Raw genomic sequence first — 27,444 nt, 5'->3', positions numbered from 1 at the left:
GGATCTTGTACTACTTCTTAAAGGACATTATTAGGTCAGTTAGGACTAAATTGGCATATAGATGGTCCATTAGATAAAAGTATTGTACCAGTATAAATGTGTGAAGTTAATAACAGTACGAAGGTTATGTAAAAGAATATCCATATATATATATATATTTTTTTTAATTTTAAAAAATATATATTTTACTAATTTTTTTACAGAGAGGAAGGGAGAGGGAGATAGAGTTAGACATTGATGAGAGAGAAACATCCATCAGCTGCCTCCTGCACACCCCTCCTGTGGATGTGCCCACAACCAAGGTATATGCCCTTGACCGGAATCGAACCTGGGACCCTTGAGACTGCAGGCTGACGCTCTATTCACTGAGCCAAACCGGTTAGGGCAGAATATTCATATTCTTAAAAAATGTATCCTAACTATTTAGGGGGAAAGGCCATGATGTATATTACCTGGTCATGGGGAAAAAATCAAATACAGTATTTATAGAGAGAGAGTATGCAAATAATAAAACAAATGGGATAAGATATTAATAGTGGATAAAAGGACTATACATGTATTCCTGGTATGATTTTAATATTTGAAATTATTTTCTTTTTCTGAAATTATTTTAAAATAGAAGCTTTTTAATTGGTCATCCGCTTTTTTTACAACTGCCTAATACTCATTTTTGTGGGTATATATTTAAGCCCTGCTCTATTGATGGGCATTTGAATTGTTTCCAAACTTTTGCTATTACAAGCAATTTTTGTGTGTGTGCGAGTGTGTGTGTGTGTGTGTGTGTGTGTGAATAACTTACTGTATTGTTTGCATGGGTAAGAATTTATCTGTAGGATGAATTGCTGAGTTGAGAGTATAATGCTTTAAATTTTGATACATACAGGGCAGGACAAAAGTAAGTTTACAGTTTTTCGTATGGAAAATAATATAATAATTAATAAATAATTGCCCAGCTGGTGTAGCTCAGTGGTTGAATGTTGACCTATGAACCAGAAGGTCACAATTTGATTCCCAGTTAGGGTACATGCCCAAGTTGCAGGCTTGATTTCCAGAATGGGGCGTGCAGGAGGCAGCCAATTCTCTCTCATCATAGATGTTTCTCTCTTCCTTTCCCTTTTTCTCTGAAATCAATAAAAATATATTTAAAATTAAATAAATAATGCAAGAACAAACTGATTTGTGTGCTCATAGCTGTAGGCCTGCTTTTCCCCCACCCTGCATATATAGCAGCAGCACCTTAAAATAAGTTGTGGATGGCTAATCACTTACAACCTTCTTGAACAAATTTACTACTTTTCTTTGTAGTGTGCACATGAAGATTGAGGAAAAAATCACACTAACCTGTGGCCGGGATGGAGGATTACAGAATATGGAGTTGCATGGCATGATCATGCTTAGGATCTCAGATGATAAATTTGGCCGAATTCGTCTTCATGTGGAAAATGAAGATAAGAAAGGGGTGCAGCTACAGGTGTGTAGAGACTTGTGATAAGGGAGTTTTAAGACTTTTGTTTGTCTACTTAATACAGTCATGCCAACTGGAGTTCCTCATATGAACCACAAAACACAGAAAATTATTACAGTTGTACAGCTAGTGCCATTCTAGATGCATAGGTAAGAAGTTAATTTATTGCATATACTGGGTGCTTGAGGCAATAAATCTCTTTAGCCGTTTGTGATTGACAGCAGGTGTATTTTTTTTTTGACAGCAGCTTCTAAAATGGCCTTTTAATATTGGAATTGAATAGAAAGTCATTTTAAAATCTAATAAAAAAGTAAAATCTAATAAATGGTTTCATACTGACAAAGGTACAGAGAGACACTTATCTGTTACTGTTATGTAAAGAGTAAAATTATTTAGGATATTACTTGAAATACAGTGGTGTGTTTTTTTCTTTCTTTTTAAAGTCTTTAAACTTAATAAGGAAGTATTTTATTAAACCAGATTAAGATACCAGATTTACTCTTTCTGCCCTGTTTTAACTACCGGTACTTGTTTTGTCATCTGAAGGGCAGTATCTAATGGCATAAAATCCTTAGGAATGTCCACCTAATTGAATATGTATGTGATGTCCTTTATATTATTACAGTTGTTCTTGACACATTTTCTTTACCTGGTTGATTTTATATCTCTTATCACAAGAATATATTCTTTGGGAAAGGATGTGTTTTTGTCAACTTTGTGTTCTGAAGTAATGTTTCTATTGTATTATTTGACATCATTTTTCCTGGCTCTTAAAATATATGTAGGTTGTTACCCAAAAGTTCATTTTCCCTTTTCTCTCCTAAAATGACTTCCTTTTATTTATTTTTATTATTATTATTATTATTTAAATATATTTTATTGATTTTCCACAGAGAGGAAGGAAGAGGGATAGAGAGCTAGAAACGTCGATGAGAGAGAAACATCGACCAGCTGCCTCCTGCGCATCCCCTACTGGGGATGTGCCCGCAACCAATGTACATGCCCTTGACCGGAATCAAACCTGGGACCTTTCAGTCCACAGGCTGATGCTCTATCCACTGAGCCAAACCAGCCAGGGGTATGATTTCTTTTTAAAAGATTAGCCCATCTTGGCCTGAATTTAGTGCTCTGGACAAGATTTCAGCTAAACTTTTCACAGAGGTATTTCCTCTCTGGCCTCTTTAGTATAAAGCCAGGACTGCTATGTGACCGAGGCAGTTGATCAACATGTGACCCTTAGTTTTGTTTGTATGTTTGTTTTTTAATATATTTTATTGATTTTAGGGAGGGAGAGAGAAATATATCAATGTGAGGGAAACATTGATCCGATGCCTCCTACATGGCCCCTATTGGGGTTGAGCTGCAACCTGGGCATGTGCCCTGACCAGGAATCTAACCTTGAACCTTTCAGTGCACTGGGGATAATGCCCAACCAACTGAGCCACACCAGCCAGGGCAACCCTTAGTCTTTTACTTGGCAAGTTTACCCCCACCATGAGGATGCTCCCTGTGAAGTATTTTTGGATAGGACTTGGTTAAAGGTCTTTCTTTAACTTCTTCAATTACAAAATTATTAACTTGTTTAGTTACAAATAAAATGGCTGAGAATTGAAGTCACTTTTTAAAAAAATATGTTTTATATGTCTTAAATCTTAAAAATCTTTAAGGAAGTGAAACCTTTCTTTAAAATAAAAAAGAGCCTTGACCAGTTTTGCTCAGTGGATAGAGCATCCGCCAGAGGACTGAAAGGTCCTGGGTTCAGTTTTGGTCAAGGGCATGTAAGTTGGTTGCAGATTTGATCCCCAGTATGGGGCATGCAGGAGGCAATTCATTGATGTTTCTATCCCTCTTGCTTCCTCTTTGTAAACATTCAATAAAAATATATTTTAAAAAGAAAAAAGAATTGTCCTGGCTGGTGTGGCTCAGTGGTTGAGCGTTGACCACCCATTGACCAAGAGGTTGCTGGTTTGCTTCCTGGTTGGGGCACATGCCTTGGTTGTCGGCTCAATCCCCATTCAGGAGAGCGGGGCTGCGGGGGAGATGCAGGAGGCAGCTGGTCTATGATGTTTCGCTCTAACTGATGTTTCTATTTCTCTATTCCCCTCCCTTTCTCTCTCTCTAAAAAGCAGTAAAGGGAAATATATATATTTTTTCTAATTAAAAAAGAATTGGAATGTTTTAGGCACTCTATTTGAGATGTTTCTATTATGAGCCATGAAGGACCAGAGGAAATTTATTTTTTCTTATGTCTAAGCCTCAGAAACTCTTTCACTTTTCATTTCAGACCCATCCAAATGTAGATAAAAAACTTTTCACCTCAGAATCTCTAATTGGCTTGAAAAATCCAGAGAAGTCATTTCCAGTCAACAGTGACGTAGGGGTGCTAAAGTGGAGACTACAAACCACAGAGGAGTCCTTTATTCCACTGACAAGTAAGTGCCTCTGGCCATTCCCACTAAATTCATCTGCATTGAGAACTAGAAATAGCCCGCTTACACTCTTCTCTCCATTGCCGGAACAAATCCTCTTTGAGAAAAGGACCTGCTGCACTGTGTTTTTTAAATCATTGGCTTTATTTTTTTAGTGGTTTTAATGTCACAACTGTTATTTAAATAGTTTACATTCAGATGTTTTAAGTCCACAGCTGTCAGCTTTGATTTGCCATCTGAACTTTACTCTTTAATGTTCTAGTATGTCTGCTTTGCTTCTCTCCTCAGTTAATTGCTGGCCCTCAGAGAGTGGAAATGGCTGTGATGTCAACATAGAATACGAGCTACAAGAAGATAATTTAGAATTGAATGATGTGGTTATTACCATCCCACTCCCGTAAGTGGTATCCCTCACATAATTCTTTTCCTATATTGGTCTTATAGAACTAGTCTTTTGGAACTTGTTTTGGAAGCAGCAGTTCGCTGGCTGGTCATTCTAAGATATTTGCTTCTTTGTAAGACTGGTTGTGAAAGAAGTCAGAGATAAGAAAGGCTACATGCTACATGCTACAGTATATGTCTTCACTTATATGACATTCTGAAAAGGTAATAAACACTCTTGGGACAGAAATCAGGAGGTGTAGAAGGTGTGTGTGTGTTTTTTAGAAGGCATTTGCCTGCAAAGGGGCACGAGGAACTTTGGGGGATGATGGGAATGCTTTATAACTTAACTAGAGGCCCGGTGCATGAAAATTCACACACTGGAGGGGGTTCCTCAGCCTGGCCTGCCCCCTCTCACAGTCTCGGAGCTCTCAGGGGTGAGAGGCGGCCTGGCAATCAGGGAGGCAACGTCCCCATCACCCCTCTGCTGCTGCCACTGCCGGCAGCGCAAGCCTCAACTGGCCCTGGTTACCTGAGCCTCAGTGGCCCTGGGTGGCTGGGAAGCTGCCATCTGAGGCTTGCCAGCACCTCAGGCTGGTCCTGGGTGGCTAGGGGAGTAAAGGGACTGGGGACTCGGGAGGCAGGCATGTGGAGCGGCCGGACCTGCCTGGAGGTGGGCCCAGCAGTGCCATGTGCCTGCCGCCCCGGTGGGGTTGAGGGGACTGGGTGCCTCCATCTTGTGGCTGTGGGTGCCACCATATTTGAGGGTGTGGCAGTCAATTAGCATATTTCCTTATTGGCTGTGGGTGCCGCCATCTGTGAGGGTGTGATGTTCAATTAGCATATTCCCTCTTTCTTAGATAGGATTGTGATGGTGCTTACAAGGTTACAGACCTCTGTCATAATGTACTGAGCTGTACATTTTATTTTATTTTATTTTTAATATGGAACACTTCATGAATTTGTGTGTCATCCTTATGCTAGTCTTCGTATTGTTTCAATTTTTAGTATGTGTGCTGCCAAAGCGAGCACTGAGCTGTACACTTTAAAAGGAGTGTGGAGTTGCTAACTTGAAAACCAAACCAAGCAAATAGCTGGTTGCCATGCTAGTGCTCTTTCAGCCTGTTCAGGTTATAATGAAGATTTCCAGGATTAGCCACTGTGAACTTTCTGTTTTGTTTTGCAACTCTTAAAGAAATTGGGTCTGTCAGACTGAATTTTTCTTTTTCATTTTGCTCTCTAAGCTTCCAGTTAAAGATGAGAGTATGCTTTCAAGGGAACTATTGATTCTTGCTGTGAAACCAAATCTATGTTGATTTCATTAAAATTTTTAACAGCTTTATTGAGGTCTGATTGACATGCAGATACACTACACATACTTAAATTGTATAGTTTATTAAGTTTTGATATGTATATACCTGTGAAACTATCATGACAGTTAAGCTAATGAAAATGTCCATCATCCCCAGAAGTGTTTCTTGTGTGCTGACCTGGCCCACTTCCTAGGTTCGTCTGGAAATACTCTTTACCTTAAGTTTATCTCCTCCCTGGCATTTCCAGTGGGTGTATGCTCTTACTACTTTCCCAGTGGATCCCAGCTCCTGACCTCCCCTCTCAGCCCTGCCCCCAGGAGTGCCCAGGACATGGATTTTTAGTGCATCTTTACTGTTGTATTGCTTCGTTATTGTTGCAGAGGAAATGGTACTTTAGTTTTGTTCCCTTAGTCATTCTTCTTTCCCTTTTTTAAAATATGCTTTATTACCAACATCTCCTTTAATTGGGTAGTCATCTTATTCTTCACAGTTTGGTTATTCTTTCAGAACAATAGATGATTGCCTTGAACCTTTGTAGGTCTTGGGCATAAGTAACAGGTGTGGGATTTGTTTTGTTAGGACTTACTTTACTAGACTATTTTAGTCCTTTCCATCTATAATTGTGGTTATGGGGATTTCCTGTGTCTTAGCTCAAGTTTTCAATAGTCTCCAACAGAGTCCCTTAAATAACATTTTACCCTATTGGGTACAGCTGACCCCGTTAGAAATCAGAATCAGAATTGGAACAGGGCAAAGAGAAGAACATATGTACAACGGGGGCCATAAAGGTGATAGGGAAGAGTCCGTTGTGTTATACATTCCCCTTAAAGTTCTCTTTGACTCTGTTACTTATCCTGCCCCTCTGCGAGGACTGACTGTCGCTGGTGAGTTAAAAGGAGGTGAATTTAGAATGTGTAGGGGAGGTGACACTGCCCGTCAGCCATGTGTGGGGATGCAAAGTACATTCTAACTAGTTCTTTCGCAGATTAGATAACTGTATCTCTTCTCCCATCACATTTGAACTTTGTCAGGGAAAATTGTCTTTTACTTAACCAAAGTCCATTTACTGGATTGTAAATCAAATAAATCACTGGCTTCAATTACAGTAAGTTTGGAAACATTCTAAAGTCTTTTGAAAACATTCTCTCAAAGGTTCACTCCATTCTAAACTACATAATGCTGTGTAAAGTTTCTCCCCCCCGCCCCCCACTACTGCCAACCTGTTCTTTAACTGAGTCACCTATACTGAGGGCTGCCTTTATTAAAATTCCTTTTGACACAGCAACAAACCATTGGTGCAGATTTTTGGAAATACATCCCACTTCACACATTTGTCAGTGTCATCCATTGTTAGCTCCAGATCTAGTCCCCGGTTGCAGCAGCCGGCAGGCATACTTGCCAGTTCCCTGAAGTTGTATACACCTGGATCTACAAAGGGAATGACCGAAACCCTTAGCCAGTGTGCCAGGACTTAGATTCTTGAAGTTATTAAGTTTTTCTTGCACTGTATGAAAGTGGGTAGAATTTGAGGAGCATCATCAAATTTGGGGCTGGTTTTCCTTGGCAGGGTTCTTTCAGCTCCGGACAACTAACCTGGCATGGATGTTTCTCATGACAGATCTGGTGTTGGTGCACCGGTTATTGGTGAGCTCGATGGCGAGTATCGGCATGACAGTCGACGGAATACCTTGGAGTGGTGCCTGCCAGTGATTGATGCCAAAAATAAGAGTGGCAGCCTCGAGTTCAGCATTGCTGGGCAGCCCAATGACTTCTTTCCTGTCCAAGTCTCCTTCATCTCCAAAAAAAATTACTGTAACATACAGGTACCCCATTTTTCTGGAGAGCCTATGTGGGAAAAGTGGTAAGACAGATGCCATATAGGTAGCATGGCTTCATGGTCAGAGCAGAACACCAGAAAAGCTGTGTCCCCGGCCCATTCCATTGCTGACTCCTTGTATGATCTTGGCCAGATTTCTCACCTCCTTTACCTCAGTTTTCCTCTCTAAATCAAACAAAGTAAAGGCATTGAATATAAATACATATTTTAAAATTATGGGTTGTGTAAGATTTATATCTCTTAGTTGTCTATATTTTAAATCATACATTTAAAAACATTTTTTTTAAAGTATATTTTTGTTGATTTCAGAGAGAGAAACATCAGTGATGAGAGAAAGTCATTGATTGGCTGCCTCCTGCATGCCCCACACTGGGGAATGAGCCCACAGCCCTGGGTATGTGTCCTGACCAGGAATCAAACTGTGATCTCCTGGTTCATAGATCAATGCTCAAACACTGAGCTATGCCAGCTGGACTTAAAATCTATTTTTCAAAACACCCTACACATGATTTTGTAATGTCTTTGTATTGTCATTTGTTTGAACCCAAGGAATAAAACAGTTTTTTGTTTAAGGAGACAAAATTACTAAAAGTGATTCTATAATATAAATGGGTACAATTTTTGGATTTTTTATGTCACAACTTCCCTTTATTATCATGAGCCAGTTCTGTTGCAGATCTTGTCCTTTAGGTAGGCAAAGCATTAGAAATTTGTGAACTGTTCCTTTGGGTTGTTTTTAACTCATTCCTCCACTTTTTTGAATTTGCATTACAGGGACCCAGTTTATATTACCGTGTTCCCTCTGACTCATTGATTTGCTTATTATTCTGGCACTATCTTATCTTCCCAGATGGTCTCTGTCCCTCCTGGAAGAGCTCAGGAAGTTTTTAGAATTTCCTGTTAGATGATTCCAAAGAGCAGTTCTCTCTCCCCTCTCGGTTATTGGCATAAGTATCTCAGTATTGGGAGCACATTGTTGAACCCAAGACATTAGATAGAAATGGGTACATTTTCCTGCTTGGGATCATTTGAAGAGTAGGACAGAATAATAGGTCTCTCAAAACCTCATTAGAAAACATAAATTAACTAGAGGCCCAGTGCACAAAATTCGTGTATGGGTGGGGTCCCTAGGCCTTGCTGGCAATCAGGGCCCATCGGGATCAGGCCAATCAGGGCTGATGCAGAGGTGATGGTAATGGAGCCAGATGCCAACACTGTCATCTTTGGCACCACACCACTGCATGGTTCCCTTTCTCCTTCCCCCCACCCCCTTCCCTCACTGCTGTGCTGTCACCATGGTGGATAGGCCATGGGCAGGCAGTGGGCCAATTGGGGCTTCCCGGCAAAGGGAAGGGACAGGGCATGGGAGGTTGGCTGCTGGCCCGGAGGAGGGAGCTGGCTCTCGGCCCCCCTGGAAAAGGAGCCACATGCACCACCATCCACCCTGTTTTCCCATCCCAGCCTGGGGGCCACCCAGGGGGAGGGAGCATGGGAGGTTGGCTGTGGGAGCGTATTGACCACCAGGGGGCAGCTCCTCCATTGAGCATCTGCCCCCTGGTGGTCAGTGTGCATCATTGCATTCGGTAATTCCAGTCACTTAGGCTTTTATATATATAGATACCATTTTTTCCCGAAAATAAGACATCCTCCGAAAATAAGACCTACTTACAGGTTTCCTTCTGAGTGAAATATAAGGCATCCCCCTGAAAATAAGGCCCCCCCTAGGCTAAACATGAGAGATTTGGTCCACTGATTCTGAAAGAAATGGAGTTACAAGAAATTCACCAGGAAATTCAGGAATTGGATTGTTATGATGATGTTCCAGAAAATGGTGACATGATTGTCATTGAATAAATGAGTAAATTCTTGATACTGTAGGATTCACAGTTTGTCTGGTTTGTGTTGACAACTACCATACTACCATACCGAATACAGGTAATAAATTTCCTTTATTTTCATTTAACAATAAATGTGTACCATGTTCTTGTTCATGGAAAAATAAGACATCCCCTGAAAATAAGCGCATCTTTGGGAGCAAAAATTAATATAAGATACTGTCTTATTTTCGGGGAAACAGGGTAGTTCAGGTATTATGTTAGTGCCATTATAGGCACCGTTGTTACAGATAATTCATTAAACTAGACATTTTTAAATATATATTTTATTCATTTTTTTTACAGAGAGGAAGGGAAAGGGATAGAGAGTTAGAAACATCGATGAGAGAGAAACATTGATCAGCTGCCTCCTGCACACCTTCTACTGGGGATATGCCTGCAACCAAGATACATACCCTTGACCAGAATCGAACCTGGGACCCCTGAGTCCCCAGGCCAACACTCTTATTCACTGAGCCAAACCAGATAGGGCAAACTAGACATTTTTTTATTACTAAAAAGAAAAGACTATCTCATTTGGAAGATCCAGCTATATCTAGAAAATAAGTATGAGAAAGCCAGCTTAGTTAGATTTTGAAAACAAATCAAACAATTTTGAAGAGTTACATTACTTCATTTGGAGTCAAATGTTGAGAATCCTGATAGAATGTCTATGAACTCCATAGATTTTATGTTGCAGGATCTGGGCATTGGCCACTCTTGATTTCAGAGAGGAAGGGAAAGAGAGAGAGAGAGAGAGAGAAACATCAATGATGAGAGAATCATTGATCGACTGCCTTCTGCACAGCCCCCGCTGGGGATCGAGCCCATAACTTGGGCATGTGCCCTGACTGGGAATCAAACTGTGACCTCCTGGTTCATAGGTCAACGCTCAACCCCTGAGCCATGCTGGCCAGGCAGGTTGAGCGTGTTGATGGGGAAGAGTAATGCTGTAAGCTGTAGCTTAAAGTGTGTTTTTTGGCACTTCTGAGTCACTTGTAGTACTGCTTGGAGGAAATACGATCTGTTGTAACTGAGAATTCAGTACTGCTGAAACCGGTGTGGCTCAGTGGATAGAGCGTCGGCCTGCGGACTGAAAGGTCCCAGGTTCGATTCCGGTCAAGGGCATGTACCTTGGTTGCAGGCATATCCCCAGTAGGGGGTGTGCAAGAGGCAGCTGGTCGATGATTCTCTCTCATCGATGTTTCTAACTCTATCCCTCTCTCTTCCTCTCTGTAAAAAAATCAATAAAATATATTAAAAAAAAAAAAAATTTAGTCAGCACCTTGGAGGCTCCTCTTCCTGCTCACCTTACTCTTTGTTTGTTTTCCTAGGTAACCAAAGTGACCCAGGTAGATGGGAACAGCCCAGTAAGGTTTTCCACAGAGACCACTTTCCTCGTGGATAAGTATGAAATCCTGTAATACCAAGAAGAGGAAACCGAAAAGGAAAACTTTCAAATTAATAAAGAAGAAGCCAACAGTGGCTGAAGAATTTTTTTTCCAAATCTACAAGCCATTGGAGACCCTTTTTTCTAGTATGCACAGTTCTCGGCGCGCAAGGACCCTCAACTCACTCTCAGTGTTTCATGTCACAGACACACTCTGGCAGAAATGACACAAACAAAGGGAAAGGCTGCTGGTTTCTTTGGCAGGTTTTACTGTCCACAGGAGAGCCAGCTCCAGAGAATGGCCCCGTTAAACACCGCTGCCTGGCTGAGGCTCCTCTATTTTAATCCCAAAATATATAGTTCTATTTCATACTTACTTTGTTTTTAAAAGTTCTCTGCAGAAAATTTTAATCTTTCATACTCCTGTACCTTCAGTTCTGTTCTTTCTCTACATTCAAGCACTGGGATCATCTGTATATAAGTGTTGTATTTATTGGGTACTCCTAGACCAAGTTGACCTAATCCAGTCTTGATTTTTAGACTATACAGTGAATTGTTTAAGGTGTTTGGAGTTTAAAAGTTAAAAGATGAGGCTGTCTCATGTTCTTTTTCTGTATCCATTTATTTTTTCACTCCTTTGGCAAGTTGTTTCCTTTTAGGCTGGTCCCTCCAGTTGAGAACAGTTCTGTGAATATTAGAGAGAGCTGAGAAACGGTTTCAAATGGCATAGCCCACCAAAAGGTCTGGGAGGAGGACCATGTCCAGCGAGGGATCCCGCAGCCACAGGTGGTCCTGTCTGCTGCCGGGCTGCCAAGGCTTCCGTTCTCCACATCAGTACTTCCCCCACAGCATAGCAGCTCAGTCTTTGGAATCCATTCATACTCCTCAGGTTCACCACCTTCCTCCTACTGGCTGCTGTCTGTGTCATCAGTCCTTTTCTCTGAGACAAGGTTATGATTTTGGAGTGTGTGTTCAGTGAGTCCTTGTGCCAATTCCATTGGCCCTAAACTACCCAGGAGACTGCTTTGCCACCAGGATTTTAGCATTTCCAAAGGCAGCTGATTATTCTGACGTGTGTGCATTGCTGACATCTATTGCCACTTCTGGCCTGCCCAGCCTTTTTCACCAGCCTGTCTGCCCTGTCTCTGAAATCCACCCATTTCCTCTTCCAAGTCCTTTCCAGTGAGTGTCATCAGGTAGTAGTAATTTTTTTAGCCCCATCTCACCCATTGCTTTTTAACTGAGAGAACTACACCAGCCAGCCGTGCTGGGCCTTTAGCTCAGTATTGCGCCCAGAGGGTTGGTGTAGCTGCTGGGGTGGCAGCCACAGGCCGAAGGAGGCAGGGGGCTGGGTGGCGGCACTGTCCGCTGGTGGAGAGTCCACGCCCACTCGGGGCACGAAGGGTGTGCGGTACTTGAAGCAAAGCTCACCAGCGGTCATGGGCGGAGTTGTTTGCCACAGAAACATCTGGCCTTTCCCTTTTCCCTGACGGTGCAGGGAAGAATCCTGATCTCCAACTTGGTTTCCACCTGCGGTTTTTGTTTGTGTGTTTTGGGTTTTTTTTTTAGGAAGGAGCCTAGGACAAGAAACCTGTCATGTAGTTAAATAGGCAAATCTTATTAATCCAGTTTTGTTTGAGAGTTGCTTGTCCATATGATTTTTTTAAAGTCAAGTTTAGTTTTACAAAAACTTTTTTCTGAAATTACTTTTGGGGTATTATTTAAAATGAGAGATGTTTTGTAACCCTGTAAAATACATAGGGAATATAACATTCCAGTGTACACAAAAAAGGAAAATTCTTTAATCAAATAAATAGTATTATAAAATGAATGTATTAGACTCTTGTCTTATGCTTTGGTGTCTACTTTCAGATTCAGGATAATGTAATGGGATCTAAGATTAAAAATTAATAATACATATATTTTTTAAGAGGAATACTCAGTATTAATTGCCTTTTAATTTATTGTTGAAGTATTACTGATGTCCCTCCCCCCATTTACCCTTACACCCGCACCCCCCGCCCCGGAGTAGCTTTTGCGTGGATCTAATACCAATGGACCGTTGGGCTTACTCCCTCGGCAGTTGTAGACTAAGGAAACGGCTTCCTCTGTGAAGGTAAAGGTTCGTGTAGCCTTCCGCTCCCCCGGAGGCGGGAAGCAGTAGCAGGGTGAGGAGCACCTTGGCACTGTTGATAATCCCCTCAGAAGAGGCTTCACTTTATTTAACTTGAAAAACTATCGAACACCAGGAAATTGGGAGGCAAATTCTTCTCTCTAATGAACAGTAAGTGGAATGCAAAAGGTTTTACCTTCATGGTGGAGGCCAAGATTTTGAATTCTTTCCCCTTAGAAAGTATCTGGTCTAACGTTGCTGACAGGTGGCTTGGCTCTGAGATTGTAACTTTAATCCAATGAAGGGAAGCATTCCAAAACCATCCATTCCTAGTTGGAATATAATAAATCCCAACGAGAAGCAAAGTCCGGGATCACACAGCCTTTCTTTCTAAGGTAGACACCTGTAGCGGGTGTACTCCAATGGGGCTCGGGGCGCCCAGACAGGCTTGTTAGAGGAAAGCCAGCGTTCAGAACCGACTCCCTCTGCTGGACGCCTCGCTCACTGCAGCCTTCACTCTTCGCTTTGGGAAACATTTGCAGCTGAAGAGCTTTCAATCTGGCAGGTCCTCTCACCCGAGGGCTGACCACATCTCTGCAAACGTCAGTTTATTTGCCCTGGGAGTTAGTGATGTGGAGGCAAGATAAAAATGGATTTTTAAAAATATATTTTATTGGCCGAAACCGGTTTGGCTCAGTGGTAGAGCGTCGGTCTGCGGACTGAAAGGTCCCGGGTTCGATTCCGGTCAAGGGCATGTACCTTGGTTGCGGGCACATCCCCAGTGGGGGGTGTGCAAGCGGCAGCTGATCGATGATTCTCTCTCATCGATGTTTCCAACTCTCTATTCCTCTCTCTTCCTCTCTGTAAAAAATCAATAAAATATATTTTTTAAAAAATATTTTATTGATTTTTTTACAGAGAAGGAGAGAGAGAAACATCGTTGAGAGTCATCAACCAGCTGCCTCTTGCACCCTCCTCCCCCTGGGGATGTGCCCGCAACCAAGGTACATGCCCTTGACCAGAATCAAACCCGGGACCTTTCAGTCCGCAGGCTCACGCTCTATCCACTGAGCCAAACCGGTTCCGGCTTTTTTTTTTTTTTTTTTTTTTTTTTTTTTTTAGCGAGACAGTGTGTTGTTCCACTTATTCATTCATTGGGCAAAACTACAACTAAAAGCCACCCCGCCAGGGCAAGACTCCATTTCTAAATGAATCTGTTGCTCTGGCAGGTTTGGCCCAGTGGATAGATCGTTGGTCTATGGACTCAAGGGTCCCAGGTTTGATTCAGGTTGAGGGCACATGCCTGGGTTTCGGGCTCAGTCCCCTTTGGGGGCGGGGGGGGGGGCCTGTAGGAGGCGCCTGATTCGTGATTCCCGCTCATCATTGATGTTTCTCTTTCCCTCTTCCTTTCCCTTCCTCTCTGAAGTCAATAAAAATATATTTAAAAAAAAAAATAAAGCTGTTGCCTCTCTCTCAAACACAGATAAGCAACCAGGCAGTTTTAGAATCTTGGGTTTACCCAATACCTCTACCCCCACCTAAAAGGGTGTTTTGGCCTTGCTTTTGCTCTGCAGCGTCTGCGTGGTTGTGGAGGGCTTAGTCCGCTCCAGAAAGCTGCTGTAGGTGCAGTGCGATAGGCTGATCACCAAAGAGGGCTGTTTGAAAAAGGCATTACCAACTCAAGACTGAGAAATGGAAACAGGTCTTATTCCCATTCTTTTGCCCGAATAAAGGCTTATTAGGAAGGTCCTAACTTAGAGGAGCCACGGAGGTAGGCAAGACCAGTTTTCTGTCCGTCCCTCGCCGCTGGGAGGTAGCTCCGGTGGGAGTGGGCTGTGCAGGCCCGAGGAAGAGCTGAAGAGAGCTCCTTGCAGCTGCTGAAAGGTCTGACTTTTCCCCACCTTGGGTGTGGTGAGGAGGTACTGGGCGTCACACTGATACCCGATGCAGAGGCCGAAAGGGACCGGCTGGGGGGTGTGTGACTCCAGGGGTTACTTGCTGTGAGGAGCAATCCACTTCTCGGGCTAGAACCTTTTTTTTTTTTTTTTTTTTTTTTTTAATATATTTTATTGATTCTTTACGGAGAAGAAGGGAGAGAGAGAGCTAGAAACGTCGATGAGAGAGAAACATCGACCAGCTGCCTCTTGCACACCCCCCACCGGGGATGTGCCTGCAACCAATGTACATGCCCTTGACCGGAATCGAACCCGGGACCCTTCAGTCCGCAGACTGACGCTCCACCGCTGAGCCAAACCGGTTTCGGCTAGAAGAACCTTTTGAGAGGAGGGACAGGGTGGGCCGTGTGCCGGGGCAAAGGCAGGGTGTGGAAATCCACTGCGGAGCGCCAGGGCCCAAAACACCCTCTGGCTGGGCGCTCAGCCTGGCCCGCCCCGCCCCGCCTCCCCGTAGGAAAGTCTGAAGCATGCTTGGAAAGCTGCTTTCTGTTTTTCTCTCTGCCTCCCCCTCTGCCGAGCTCCCAGCTGCTCGACCTCTTGCATAACTGAGAGCACTGTTTGATGCACTCCAGATGTGGGGAAGGGTGGGGTGGCCTGTGAGGCGTGGGCCGGGTCCCCTGAGTGCTCTAACTGTGGGAACGCAGGGCCCTGCCAGCAGGAACTGGGACCCCGGCACACAGCCCCAGCGCGGTCCGGGGCCCTGGCCCTGGTCCCCGGTCCCCGGTCCCCAGGCGGGGAGGACAGGGGAAAGCTGGTGCCATTCGGCTCCCTGCCTCGGCACCAGTTGCCTCTGTGGCAGGCACACGGATTCCGAGCTTCCTCCTCACCCAGACTGTCCAGAAGAGCTGGACACGGGGACTTAGATGCAAAGCCTCTGAGGTTCCAATCGGCTCCTCCCGCAAAGGCTGGGTCCTGGCGCAGAGGACTTGTTCTCTGACTAGAAGAGTGGAGATTACTGTTGTAATCTGCCTCATGAGAGGCGGCCAGGTCACAATGCTCTCAGGAAGCTCCAGCAGCATGAAGAGGAATTGGAAGACCCTCCCCCCCTTCCTAGGGGTGCGCTCTGGGCCCCACTAAAGCTGGCCCTGCCAATAGGTGACCCCAGGCTCCTGCAGGCCAGCCTCCCCTGCTCCTGGGTTAGGCAGAGAGGGCACAGACTAAAGACCGGCCCCAAAAGACGTTATGTTCTGTACCCGCCCCAGTGCCATTGCCCCTCGGGCAGCGGGGAGCCTCAGGTCCCTCCGGGGCCGCCAAGGGGCTCTGCAGCTGAGGCGGCTCCCGGGCGGAGCGGCCTCCCGGGTGAGGATCCGCTGTCAGTGTTGGGTTTCGGGGTGGCGGTTGAAGAATGACTTCAGGCTGTTTCCAGGCTACTCGTAGGTGCTTAGGCCCCCCTTTTCTCCGTATTTTCTCCCCTGCTCCTCCCAAACCCGAACTGCTCCAGGACAGCGCGCTCAGCTGTCCTCTCCGCCCGTCTCTCTCCGACCGTCCCCGTGCTGTCCCCGGAGGTCGGGGCGGAGCGGCTGGGGCTTCACGCCTGCGGGCCTCGCCCAGGGACACCGTGAGGCCTGGCCCCACCGCACCCCTCACGGCGGCGGGGCGCGGGAGAGTGCGGAGAAGGGGTGCCCGGGCGACCTGGGTCCCCGCAGCAAACGGAGGCCGGGACCGCGAGGCTCCCTGGGAGCCCACGGAGGTCCAGGATCTAAGGTCAAAACGGGGGGGCGAGGGGGGGCTGTCAAAACACCCTCTCCGGAGGCCTGAGCCTGGGGGTGGAGAGCGGTCAGGGAGGGGAGAAGAGGGGGGGAGGGAGGGAGGGAGGGAGGGGAAGGAAGGAGGGAGGAGGGTGGGGAGAAGGGAGGGAGGGGAGGGGGAGGGGAGGGAGGGAGAAGAGGGGGGAGGGAGGGAGGGAGGGGAAGGAAGGAGGGGGGAGGGTGAGGAGAAGGGAGGGAGGGGAGGGAGGGGAGGGGAGAGGTGAGGGAGGGGAGAAGAGGGGGAGGGAGGGAGGGAGGGAGGGGAAGGAAGGGGGGGAGGGTGGGGAGAAGGGAGGGAGGGGAGGGAAGGGAGGGAGAGGGGAGGGAGGGAGGGAGGGAGGGGAAGGAGGGGGGGAGGGTGAGGAGAAGGAGGGAGGGAGGGAGGGGAGGGGGAGAGGGGGGAGGGAGGGAGGGGGAGAGGAGGGAGGGAGGGAGGGGAAGGAAGGAGGGGGGGAGGGGGGGAGGAGGGAGGGGAGGGGAGAGGGGAGAAGAAGGGGAGAAGAGGGACGGAGGAGGGAGAGGGGCGGGAGGGGCGGGTGGTGGGGAGCCCAGCTGCCGGACGGAACAAAGCGGCCGCTGTGCCGGCGGCGGGGGGTGCCGCTGTGGGAAGGGGTGGACCTTGGGCTCGGACCACAGGGCGCCTTCTCCGGGGCCGGGCCGGACGCGGGCGGGGGGCGGGGGCGGGCCTGCGGGGGCGGGGCTCCGCCCCTCCCGGCGGCTCCGGGGAAGCAGCCGCGTCCGGTCGGCCCGCGGCCCGCGCCCCTCTCCTCCGCCCGCGGCCCCGGACCCCGGACCGGCCTGGCGGGGCTCAGGTGAGCCTGGGGGGGACGCCGGGGGGGACGCCGGGGGCGGGAGTGCGGGGGACGGCTCTGGGCGGGGGGGCTCCGCTCCTCCGGGCCGCGCGCTCCTGCCCCCCCGCGCCGCCGCCAGGGGGAGCCCTAGCGCGCTGCCCCGGGAGGAGGGCGCTGGACCACCCCGTCCCGACGGCCGACCACGCTGGCGGTCCCTCCGGCCGCCGCCTCCCTCGCCCACGGCGGACCCGGAGCCCTGCGCCGGGGGGTCCCGGGGCACCAGGGGACGCTCGGAGGCTGGGGTCCGGGGGCACCCCTGGGTGGACTCCGAGGGGAGCGCTCCCGCCCTCCCTGAGGCCCCGCGCTCTCTGGCGTCGGGGAGCGGGACGGGCCTGTCCCCGCGGGGTCCCGGGCGCCGGGCCCTCCAGCCGGGCAGCCCCGGGAGCCGGGCGGGGACCGGGCGGGCGCGGCCGCCGCTGGACCCGTTAGCTCGGCGGGGCCGCGGCTGACTCACCGGCCACACAGGCCGCCCCACGTCACCGCCGCCCACGCGCCCGCCGCCGCCGGGGCCGGAGCCCTCCGCCCCGCAGCCCCTCCGCCCCGCGCCTCCCGCAGCTGCGGGGGGGCCTGGGCGCCGGGCCGCGGACAAGCGGCGCTTCTCCCCCCGCCCGCCCGCCCGCCCGCCCCGCGGAGAAAGGCCGCTTGTCCGGCCACACTGCGGCCTTGTCCCCGGCCCCCGCCCCCCGCAATGAGGGGCCGCCTGCGGGCGCCGCCCGACCCCGCCTGGCCCCCGCCGCCCCGCGGCCCAGCCTCCGTCTCCCCCTCCCACGCCCTCGGGGCGGACGAGAGCCGGGAGGCGGGGGCCGGGCCGCCGTGGACCTCCCCTGACGCCCGGTTTGGGGTCCGGTGCCGAGGCCCCCAGCCGCCGCTCAGGCCCTGCAGGCGCCCCGCGCCCCGCGCCCAAAGGGTCACTCCGGGGCCCGCGCCCCGCGCCCCGCGCCCAGGGGGTCGCTCCGGGGCCCGCGCCCCGCGCCCAGGTGGTCGCTCCGGAAGGCGCTCGGCAGCCGCCTGCGGCCGGAGGCGCGGAGCCGGCGCTCGCTGGGCCGCTTTTGGGCCAAAGGCCGGGCCCGGGCGGGGCGGGCGGTAGACAGCGGGGTACGGGCGGCCCCGTCGGACAGAGGCGGGCGGCCCCTGGCCTGGGGTGGGGTCCGGGCGCCTCCAGGTGGCGGCTCCCCAACCCTCGTCCAAGTCCCGTCTGCCGAGCTCCGGGGTACCTGTCCGCTCCCGATGGGGTTCCCCGCCGGCACAGCCTGCACCCCAGTCAGCCCACCTGCCTGTCTCTCCCCTCCCCTCCCCCCTCCCCTCTTTTCCCCCCCTTCCTCTCTCCTCTCCTCCCTCTGGTTCCCCTCAGCATCGCCCCTTCACAATCTTTATCTTCACTTGAAAAAAGTTTAAATATGTTTAAAAATATATATATTTTATTGATTTACCACAGAGAGAAAGGGAGAGGGATAGAGAGCTAGAAACGTCAATGAGAGAGAAACATTGATTAATTGCCTCCTGCACACCCCCTACCGGGGATGTGCCCGCAACCAAGGTACACGCCCTTGACCGGAATCGAACCTGGGACCCTTCAGTCTGCAGACCAACGCTCTATCCACTGAGCCAAACCAGTTTTGGCTAAATATGTTTTTATTGATTTCAGAGAGGAAGGGAGAGGGAGAGAGAGAAACAGCAATGATGAGAGAGAATCATTGATTGGCTGCCTCCTGCCCTGGGAGATGGAACCCCGGACCCTCCAGTGGGCAGGCTTGGGCTGTCACTGAGCCCAGCACTAAGCCTCACTTGAACATTTTGGTGTAAATAAGTGAGCGCCCACAGCGGCCCCGCAAGGTAATGGTGACACGCTGACAGACAGAGAAGCTGAGGCCCACCAAGGTGAAGTGACTTGTTCAAGGACAAAAACTCACAGTAATAACTTTATATTTGTATGTTGTTTATAGTGCTTTGCACTTCACAGCGTTTCACTTAATAAAAATCTGAATCTCCAGACAGTCTTTTTCTAAACTAACCGTTTCATGGAGGTGTGATGTATATAACATAAGACTCATTTAATTGAAGTGCACATTCTATTTTTAGTATATTTACAGAGTTGTGCAACCTTCGTCACTATTTAATTTTAGAATACTCCTATTGGGCGAAAAAGAAATCTTGTGTCCGTTTATTTATTAGTCCTTCCCCATTCCCGGCAAGCACTAAATCCCTGCCTTTTTAAAAATCATTATTCCAGTCTTAGAGGATGACCTAACTTGTCCAAGATCTCTCAGCTAATAAATGATGGAGGACAGGGTCAGCCCGGCCGGCGTGGCCCAGTGTTGACCTGTGAACCAGGAGGTCAGGGTTCCATTCCCGGTCAGGGCACAGCCCCGGGTTTCAGGCTGGATCCCCAGTGTGGGGGGTGCAGGAGGCAGCTGATCAATGAGTTTCTCTCATCACTGATGTTTCTCTCGCTCTCTCCTTCTCCCTCTCGGAAAACAATGAAAATACGTGGGGTTAGGTGCTGTTGTGATGTGCCTTTCCCTCTCCGCTATGTTTTGTTTCCTTACCCCGGCTTTTCTAGAAACTGCCCCTTCTCCAGCCAGGGCCTCCTGCCTCTCCTCCGCCCAGAATGCTGAGGGTTCCCTGAGTTGAGAGAAACAGGATGGCTCCCTCCGTCCCTGGAGAGTGCTTCCTGCCGGATCCCCTGGGAGTGCCAGGCCGGTGGGCCTTGGTGCGGGCTAGTGGCCTTCCCTTCCCTCTCCCCAGGCGCTGCTCTGGCCTGGCCCTTCCCCCGCTGGGTGGAGGCGGTGTTGAGATGCCGCCTGGCAGGCAGGGTGAAGTTTGTAGCTGTGGGTAAGGCCCCCGGCCCACTGCGGGGGCAGACACTCGCTGGAATGTGGCTGACTCCTCTCTCCGCACCGGAGATGCTGGCAGAGAGCGGAGGGGTCCTGCCTGCAGCCATTTCTCAGCTTCCCCAGTGACATGCCGGCAGCAAACACGCCCGCCCGCCGCCTGTTAGCAAGTGGTCAACAGCTGGCTGTGGGCGCAGTTAGTGCCAGAGGCTCCTTCCTGTCCGCGGGGATGTGAGCGGAGAGGAAGCGGGGGTGGGCTCTGGAGGCTCGGGCCCAGGGTCTGTTCACGCTTGGTCCTAAGGACCTCCACTTCCTGCGGCCCCAACTCAGGCTCCGGCCGAGTCCTGTGTTCCACATCAGCCACCATGAGGTCTGTGTGTGTGCTTCTGACTGCTGGCGGCGATGCTTTCTGGAGAAGAGGGTGCAGGCGTTGAGACTTACAGAGACGGAAAGAATGGTTGAGTTTTCCTTTTTTCTTCTTATATAGGAATCTGTCTTGATTTCAGAGGAAGGGAGAGGGAGAGAGAAACATCACTGATTAGCTGCCTCCTACACTCCCCACACTGAGGATCGAGCCCGTAACCCGGGCATATGCCCTGACTGAACCATGACCTCCTGGTTCATAGGTCAAGGCTCACTCACTGAGCCACACTGGCCGGGCGAGTTTTTCCTTTCCCCAGCAAATATTGATTAATGTTCTGGCTGAGTTTTCTGTTTCCTTTTAGAGAAGATGCTGGCCCTCGCCGGTAGCTTGGTTGGTTAGGTCTCAGGTTCAACCCCAGGCCAGCACATACAAGAATCAGCCAATGATTGCATAAGTGTAACAGCAAATCTCTCTCTCTTCCTCTCCCTTCATCCCATTCACCCTCTCTCTTCCCCCCTCTCTCCCTTCCTCTCCCTCAAATCAATAAATAAAAGTTAAAAAAAGAAAAAGGAGAAAAGATTCTAATGAGGCCACCTGGGAAAAGAGTCAAAAGGAGGAGAAAGGGGGCGCTCTGAGCTCAGCCCTGCTGCCCACCCGTGCCCTCTGGCTGCCAGTGTCCTGGGAGGGGCGCTGGGCCCTGCCCCACTCGCATGGATTTCCCACCCTGCTTCCGCTCCAGGGTCTGAGGTCCTCCGCGGCCACGGCCTGCTGCTGGTGGCCACGGAAGGGAAGCACAGAAGTGCATGCTGGGCCTTCCAGGGCTTTCTGTGGTTATGGGGCAGGGCCAGGAGCCCCGCTGTGGCTAGAGATGCACTGCCCATGTCTCTTGCAGATCAGGAGCTGGGAGTGGTGATGGCAGTGCCACCCCTGCCACAAAGCCTGCCCCTCCCCTTTCCTGCCCTGCCTCCGCCTCACCTGCCTTCCGCTGTGTCCCCAGGAGCTCGAGAGACCGGGACCATGGCCACGTTCACCAGGAACCAGGGCGGCCCTGGATGCAAGGGCTCAGCGACGGTGCAGGTGAGCTGGCTCGGGCCTCGGGGCCGAGGGCTGTGGGGGAAGATGAGTGAGAGCCTCAGTTCCTCCCACCTCCCAGGCCCCAAGCCTATTAGCCGGCGAGCGCTTATCTGAATCGGTTAATTGGTTTACCCGGAAAACACCCTCTGAAGCCAGGAGGGGTTTCCAGCTGGACTCCGAGCTGTGCTCCTCTCCTTAGCCCTGCCAAGTGCTGGCCAAGCGGACTTCCCTTTTTTCTGTTACTCCTCACCCGAGGATATTTTCCCACTGATGTCTTAGAGCACATGTGTCAAACACAAGGCCCGCGGGCCAAATCCGGCCAGCCAGGCCTTGCAATGTGGCCCGCACCGCGCTGTCATCACTGCACTCCGCTGTCAGTTTATGACATTGTCAGTTTATGACTGTTCAGTAAACCATTCGGCCCGCGATTTAGGCTGGATTTTAGATTTTGGCCCCTTCTCTGATTGAGTTCTACACCCCTATCTTAGAGAGAGGGGAAAGGAGGGAGAGACAGAGAGAAACATCGATGTGAGAGAGGCACATTGATTGGTTGCCTCCTGCACAAGCCCTGGCCAGGGCCCAGGCTGGGGAGGAGCCTGCAACCAAGGTCTGTGCCCTAGATCAGAATCGAACCCGGGACCCTTTGGTCCTAAGGCCGATGCTCTATCCACTTAGCTAGGGCATGCCGGACAAGCCTCCATGGGCCCTCCTCTCCAGTACCCCCTCCTCTCACCCAGGCCTCTCCACTCCCCAGCCTTTCTCCTGTTTCTGTCTTAATAGACAAAAGAGGCAGTTAAGCCAAGACTTGAGATAAGTCTGGTGGGACGAGCTAGTGGCCTAGATCCAGACCTAATTACACTTTAGTGGAATGGCGCTCTGTGCAAGACGGTGCAAACCCTCACCTCCTCAGAGTCCTTCGGAGAGAGTGAGGGCCGGAGGTGCTGGTAGGAGTGCGGCTGGTGGTGAGGGGCTGGCCTGGGGTCTCTAAGGAGCTCCCCCCCTCCCCTGCCTGCAGAAAGGGCCCTTGGACCTGATTGAGACGGGCAAAGGGCTGAAGGTGCAGACGGACAAGCCCCACCTCGTGAGCCTGGGCAGCGGGCGGCTCAGCACGGCCATCACGCTGGTGCCTCTGGAGGAAGGTGAGTCAGGCCCGCCGTCCTCAGACACACCCCCGCCGGGCCCAGGCCTGTGGGAGCCCCTCTGCTCTGCTGGCAGGTCACCTCCCCCACCCACCAGTTTGCTTCCCTGGCCTCTGCCTCCCAGACTGCCTGCCCTCCCTGGTGGATAATCTGGCCCCTCGACTAGGATTAAAGATCCCTTAGAACCAGGAGGAGCCGCTGAAACAGGAGAGCGCGGAGCTCCTAGCAACCAGGACGGCCCCGAAGCCAGGGGCCCGCTGCGGGCGGTGCCTGGCATGGGAGCCGGTGCCAGTGCAGAGGGAGAGATGGAAGTGGGGGCAGAGCTCCCACTCAGATAAGGCCCTGGCACAGCCCGCGGGCCCAGCTTCCTGGCTCCCTCTTCCCCTGGCTGCACTGGTTGCCTGGGTGATGCGACATTCCCCACATTCTGCAAATACCAGGCCTGGGGCTCTGCCAGGGAGGGTCTGGGCAGGCAGAGCAGTGGGGGGGCCACACTGGAGAGAGGGAGTGAGGGCGGGCAAGGGCTGCAGGTGGCAGGAGGGAGAGAAGGAGAGAGGGAAACAGAAGGGGGGGGGGCGGATGGCGGCGGGGATGGCGGGCTGGGGCCCTGAGGAAGGTGTGCAGGAGAGAAGTGTGCGGCCTGGATCCCGCGGTGCCCTCTGGGCCCCCTCTCTGCCTGAGAAGAGCTGCTTCCCCAGCCGAGGGCCCCTGCAGGCGGAGGGGAGCCCCTTTCCAGCAGGCTCTCCGGCCCTGTCTGCCTCTCCGGCTGGGCAAACGCTCTGACTCAGTTCACCTCCATCTTCAGGGAGGACAGTGATTGGCTCTTCGGCCAAGGACATCGCCCTGCAGGGGCCGGGCCTGGCCCCCGAGCACTGCTACATCGAGAACCTGCGGGGCACCCTCACCCTCTACCCGTGCGGCAATGCCTGTGCCATCGACGGGCTCCCTGTCCGGCAGCCCACGCGGCTCACGCAGGGTGAGTGACCTGGCGGAGCGGGAGAGGGCCTCGTAAAAGCTCGTGTGTGTGATGGTGATGGGTGCAGGGGAAGCCTGCAGGGCGGTTGCCATGGTGACTGCCCTATTAGAGGCGGGTTGTTCAGCTGCACCTGATGTGCCCGAGCAACCACTGGTCCTCATCCTGTGGTCTTCCCTGGCCGCCCTCCCCTCCTCCCTGCCCCGCCCGCCGGGAGGGGAGCGCGGCCGGGCTGCGGCCACAGGCCTGCGTGTGTCAGTGTGGTTGGGAGAGCCTTCGGAGCAGTGGTTGGGCACAGTGGCACTGCCCCCGTGCCAGAGGGAGCCGTGCTCTGGAAAGCTGGAGAGGGGAGAGGGGGACACCCCCTGACAGGGAGGGGGAAGCGCAAAATCTGGGGACATGCCCACTCCTGTTAGAAAATGTTGCCCTAGGCAGTCTGGCTCAGTGGATAGAGCATCAGCCTGCAGACTGAAGGGTCCCAGGTTTGATTCTCGTCCAGGGCACATACTTCAGTTGCAGGCTCTAGCCCCAGTGGGACACATGCAGGAGGCTGCCACTCGATGTGTCTCTCTCAGTCTCTCCTCTTCCTTCCACTCTCTCTAAAAATCAATGAAAAACCCTGACTAGTTTGGCTCAGTGGATAGAGCGCCGGCCTGCAGACTGAAGGGTCCCAGGTTCGATTCCAGTCAAGGGCATGTGCCTTGGTTGCGGGCACGTCCCCAGTAGGGGGTGTGCAGGAGGCAGCTGATAGATGTTTCTCTCTCATAGATGTTTCTAACTCTCTATCCCTCTCCCTTCCTCTCTGTAAAAAAAAAAAAAAAAAAAAAAAAAAATCAATAAGATTTATTTTTAAAAAAATAAAAATCAATGAAAAAATATCCTCAGGTCAGGATTAACAGCAATACCAAAGAAAGAAAAGGAAAAAGATGTGGTAGCAGCTGTGGGGTCATGAGTATGGTGAGCACCTTGCTTCCCAAAGCAGCAGGCCATTCCCTGTGTGAGCTGGCTCTGAAACGGCCCCGTCGCTATGGTTACCAGCGGGCCGGAAGGGGTTGCCCAGTGGCACTTGGACAGAACCAGTGTGTTTGCCCTGGCATGGATGCCGGAGTGAGGAGAGCAGGTGCGGTGGGTAGAGGGGCTCACGGTGGGCGGTGAGCTTTGCAACCTGGCTCTGAGCGGGACTGGGGTCCTGGGACCTCTTTCTGGGGACTCTCACCTCTGACCAGCTGGAAGCTCCTTTGCTTTGAAGCACCTCTCAGGGTCTCTAAATGCTCCTCCCCTCACAGCTGACCCAGGGTCCCAGCCCGGCCTCCTCCCTGCTTCCTGCCGTGGGAGTGTGCTGGGAAGACAGTGGCTGGGCGGCAGGCCTGTCTCCTCCGGGGCTTCGGGCCTCTGACTGGGTGAGAGGAGGAGCCCATGAACTGGGACTTTGGCTGTGAGGCCGTCGGATGGTCTTCCTCCCAGAGAGAGAGTCTTCCCAAGGCCTGGTGCATGGGAGTGAGACCGAGCCCTTCCTCCCAGCCCAGCCCTCACACTCAGGGCAGAGCACCCGCCGCGGCGAGAGGGAGGCGCACGGAGGCCCAGTGGGATCAGCGCCTCCCTTGTTTGCTGAGACGAGGGAGGGCCTGGGCCAGACGGAACTCTCAGGCATTTCCTGTGACCCCCATGACTCCCAGCTCCCGTAGCCAAAGCCGACCCTGCCCACTGCATACCCTCCGCTCTCCTCTGACCCGCCCCTTCCCTGCGCCCTCCCGTCCCTACCGCTGCTCGGCCAGGCTTGCCTGACCCAGGGGCTGGGCGGCCTGGGAGGGGAGGCAGAGGCACAAAGGAATGGGTGTTCTCCCAGCACCCCTCCCGGGCTCCCGGAGCTGAGGGTTTCCTTGTCTCATCTCTGGAGCAAGGCACCCAGCCCGCCCGGCCGGCCCCACTCCGGACATTCTTGGGAGTGCGTTTCCCTGGAAACGGGGCGGCTCGGGGCGGACAGGCTCTGTGTGTCTGTGTAAGGAGCGTGTTTATGTGTCTCCGGATGTTTGTGGCTCAGGGCTCAGCGCTGTGTTGGTGTCTGTGTCTCCCTGTGTTTGTAGAGGAGGGTGTTCCAGGAGCAGCAGGAACGCGGGCTGATGGCACAAATGTCCGTGTGTGTTCCTCTGTGTGCGAGGGTCCCTGGCCGCACGCCTGTCTGGGCACACGTGCACCAGGACCATTTTCCCTGTCCTGTTCCCCAGAGCTGGCCTTGGTGAGGGCACCCTCATCTTTGAAAAGAGAAGGCGCCCCTGGAAGTGACAAGGAGCCGCTCTGGCCGGGCCAGGCCTGAGGGGCATCACTCGGGCTCCGGGCCCAGCTGTGTAGGTGGCACACCCCGTGCCTGGCAGACAGGGCAGGGACAGCTCTCCCAGGGGACTATGCCTGGGCCCCGGATGGGGGAGGTGAGCAGAAGGCAGATGCCGCTTTAGCCAGAGCCGCGGACACTGGAGCCCGGAGGGAGGCAGCAGGAGGACCCTGACCCCTCCAGGCCTGGAGTTCGCACACCCTGCCCTGCCCTGCCCTCGGAGCAGGACGTGGAGCCGGGAACAGGACCGGGACACAGGAGGAACCTCCATCTGGGCTGGGCCGTCGGCCTTGGACCCAGGGCCAGGCATGAAGGTCTGGAGGAGTCAGAGTGGGGAGGGCCACACACTCAGGGCCAGGCTGTCCAGGCAGCAGGCCCCAGCCACGTCTCCCAGTCTCCTCACTCCCTCCGGCCCTCAGTGCTGGGCAGGGCCCGTGTGAGGCCGGCCTGGCGGCCCTGGGACAGGGCCGGGGAGCCACACGCCTGGGTGGCCTCGCCATCTCCCTCTGGGATGCAGGACAGGGAGCATGTTCCTCTCCCACCCAATGACCATTATTCCTCCTGCGAAACGGGAGTGAAGTCTCCAACGGAGAAAGATTTTGATTCTTGAAGCTCAAAGGAAGAAGAGAAAAAGCAAAGGCTCCAAGCTTCCCACTTCGCCTGCCGCCCGCCTTCCCCCTGAGCCAGCCGCCGGGTCTGCCCCCGGCCGTCCAGGTTCCAGACGATGAGTCACTCCTCCTGAGGAGAGCTAGAGGCTTCCTTTCCGTGCATTTGACCCTACACGGTCCTTCCTTCTTCCTGCAGAAGGGACTCAGACACGTGTGCACGCGTGAGCTTATGAGTGCATGTGAGTGCATGAGTATAGTGTGTGGGTGTGAGCGCGTGAGTGTAGTGCGAGCGTGTGTGTGTAGTGTGAGCTTGTAATGAGTGTGTGAGTGTGTGTGTGTGAGTGATGTGAGTACGTATGTGTGTGAGTGTGTGTGTATGTGTGGGTGTGAGCGTAGTGTGAGTGATGTGAGTGCGTGTGTGCGTGTGATGCGGCGTGGGCAGGTGCTCAGCAGGTGGAAGCTGCTGGCGATGCTGGAGGAGGCGGCCTTCGCTGTGGCGGCTCCAGGCTGTGTCTGCGGGGCGCCTGGGCCTGGGCAGGTGTGGGGTGCATCTGAGAGCAAGGATGGGGCTGACCGCGGACACGGTGCGTGTCTGAGACTGTCCCCTTGGCTCCTGCTTCCAGAGGCCGGGCTCCGGGACTCCGGGGCCGCGGGGGCGGGGACGGGGGGGTGGGAGTGGGGGCGGGGGCGGGGACGGGGGTGGGAGTGGGGGCGGGGACGGAGGGGAGTGGGGGCGGGGCGGGGGCGGGGACGGAGGGGAGTGGGGGCGG

The 27,444-nt window shown here is 52.1% G+C and overlaps 2 protein-coding genes across 4 annotated transcripts in view; both read left to right on the top strand.

Moving 5' to 3' along the window:
- The window catches only part of ARCN1 (archain 1), a 36,813-nt gene extending 24,293 nt beyond the window's left edge, over positions 1-12,520 (top strand). Inside the window, exons 6-10 of the mRNA XM_084895622.1 lie at positions 1,306-1,471; positions 3,750-3,897; positions 4,183-4,291; positions 7,207-7,411; positions 10,634-12,520. Of these exons, the coding sequence (XP_084751748.1) occupies positions 1,306-1,471; positions 3,750-3,897; positions 4,183-4,291; positions 7,207-7,411; positions 10,634-10,723 (718 nt within the window). The 3' untranslated portion in view covers positions 10,724-12,520. The remainder of the gene's footprint in view (positions 1-1,305; positions 1,472-3,749; positions 3,898-4,182; positions 4,292-7,206; positions 7,412-10,633) is intronic.
- A 4,667-nt stretch (positions 12,521-17,187) lies between these two features.
- PHLDB1 (pleckstrin homology like domain family B member 1) overlaps positions 17,188-27,444 on the top strand; it is a 38,915-nt gene continuing 28,658 nt past the window's right edge. For 2 of the 3 annotated variants that reach the window (XM_084895562.1, XM_084895561.1), the window contains exons 1-3: positions 21,462-21,628; positions 22,641-22,764; positions 23,570-23,740. In XM_084895562.1, the coding sequence (XP_084751688.1) occupies positions 21,464-21,628; positions 22,641-22,764; positions 23,570-23,740 (460 nt within the window). In that variant the 5' untranslated portion in view covers positions 21,462-21,463. Of the gene's footprint in view, positions 17,318-21,461; positions 21,629-22,640; positions 22,765-23,569; positions 23,741-27,444 lie in introns of those variants that run through there. The other variant, XM_084895563.1, reaches the window with a different exon arrangement.

Source organism: Pipistrellus hanaki, assembly GCF_964339955.1.
Source record: "Pipistrellus hanaki genome assembly, chromosome: 9".
Taxonomy (NCBI): domain Eukaryota; kingdom Metazoa; phylum Chordata; class Mammalia; order Chiroptera; family Vespertilionidae; genus Pipistrellus; species Pipistrellus hanaki.
The sequence above is the reverse complement of the archived record's forward strand: the minus strand, read 5'-3'. Positions and strand labels throughout refer to the sequence as shown.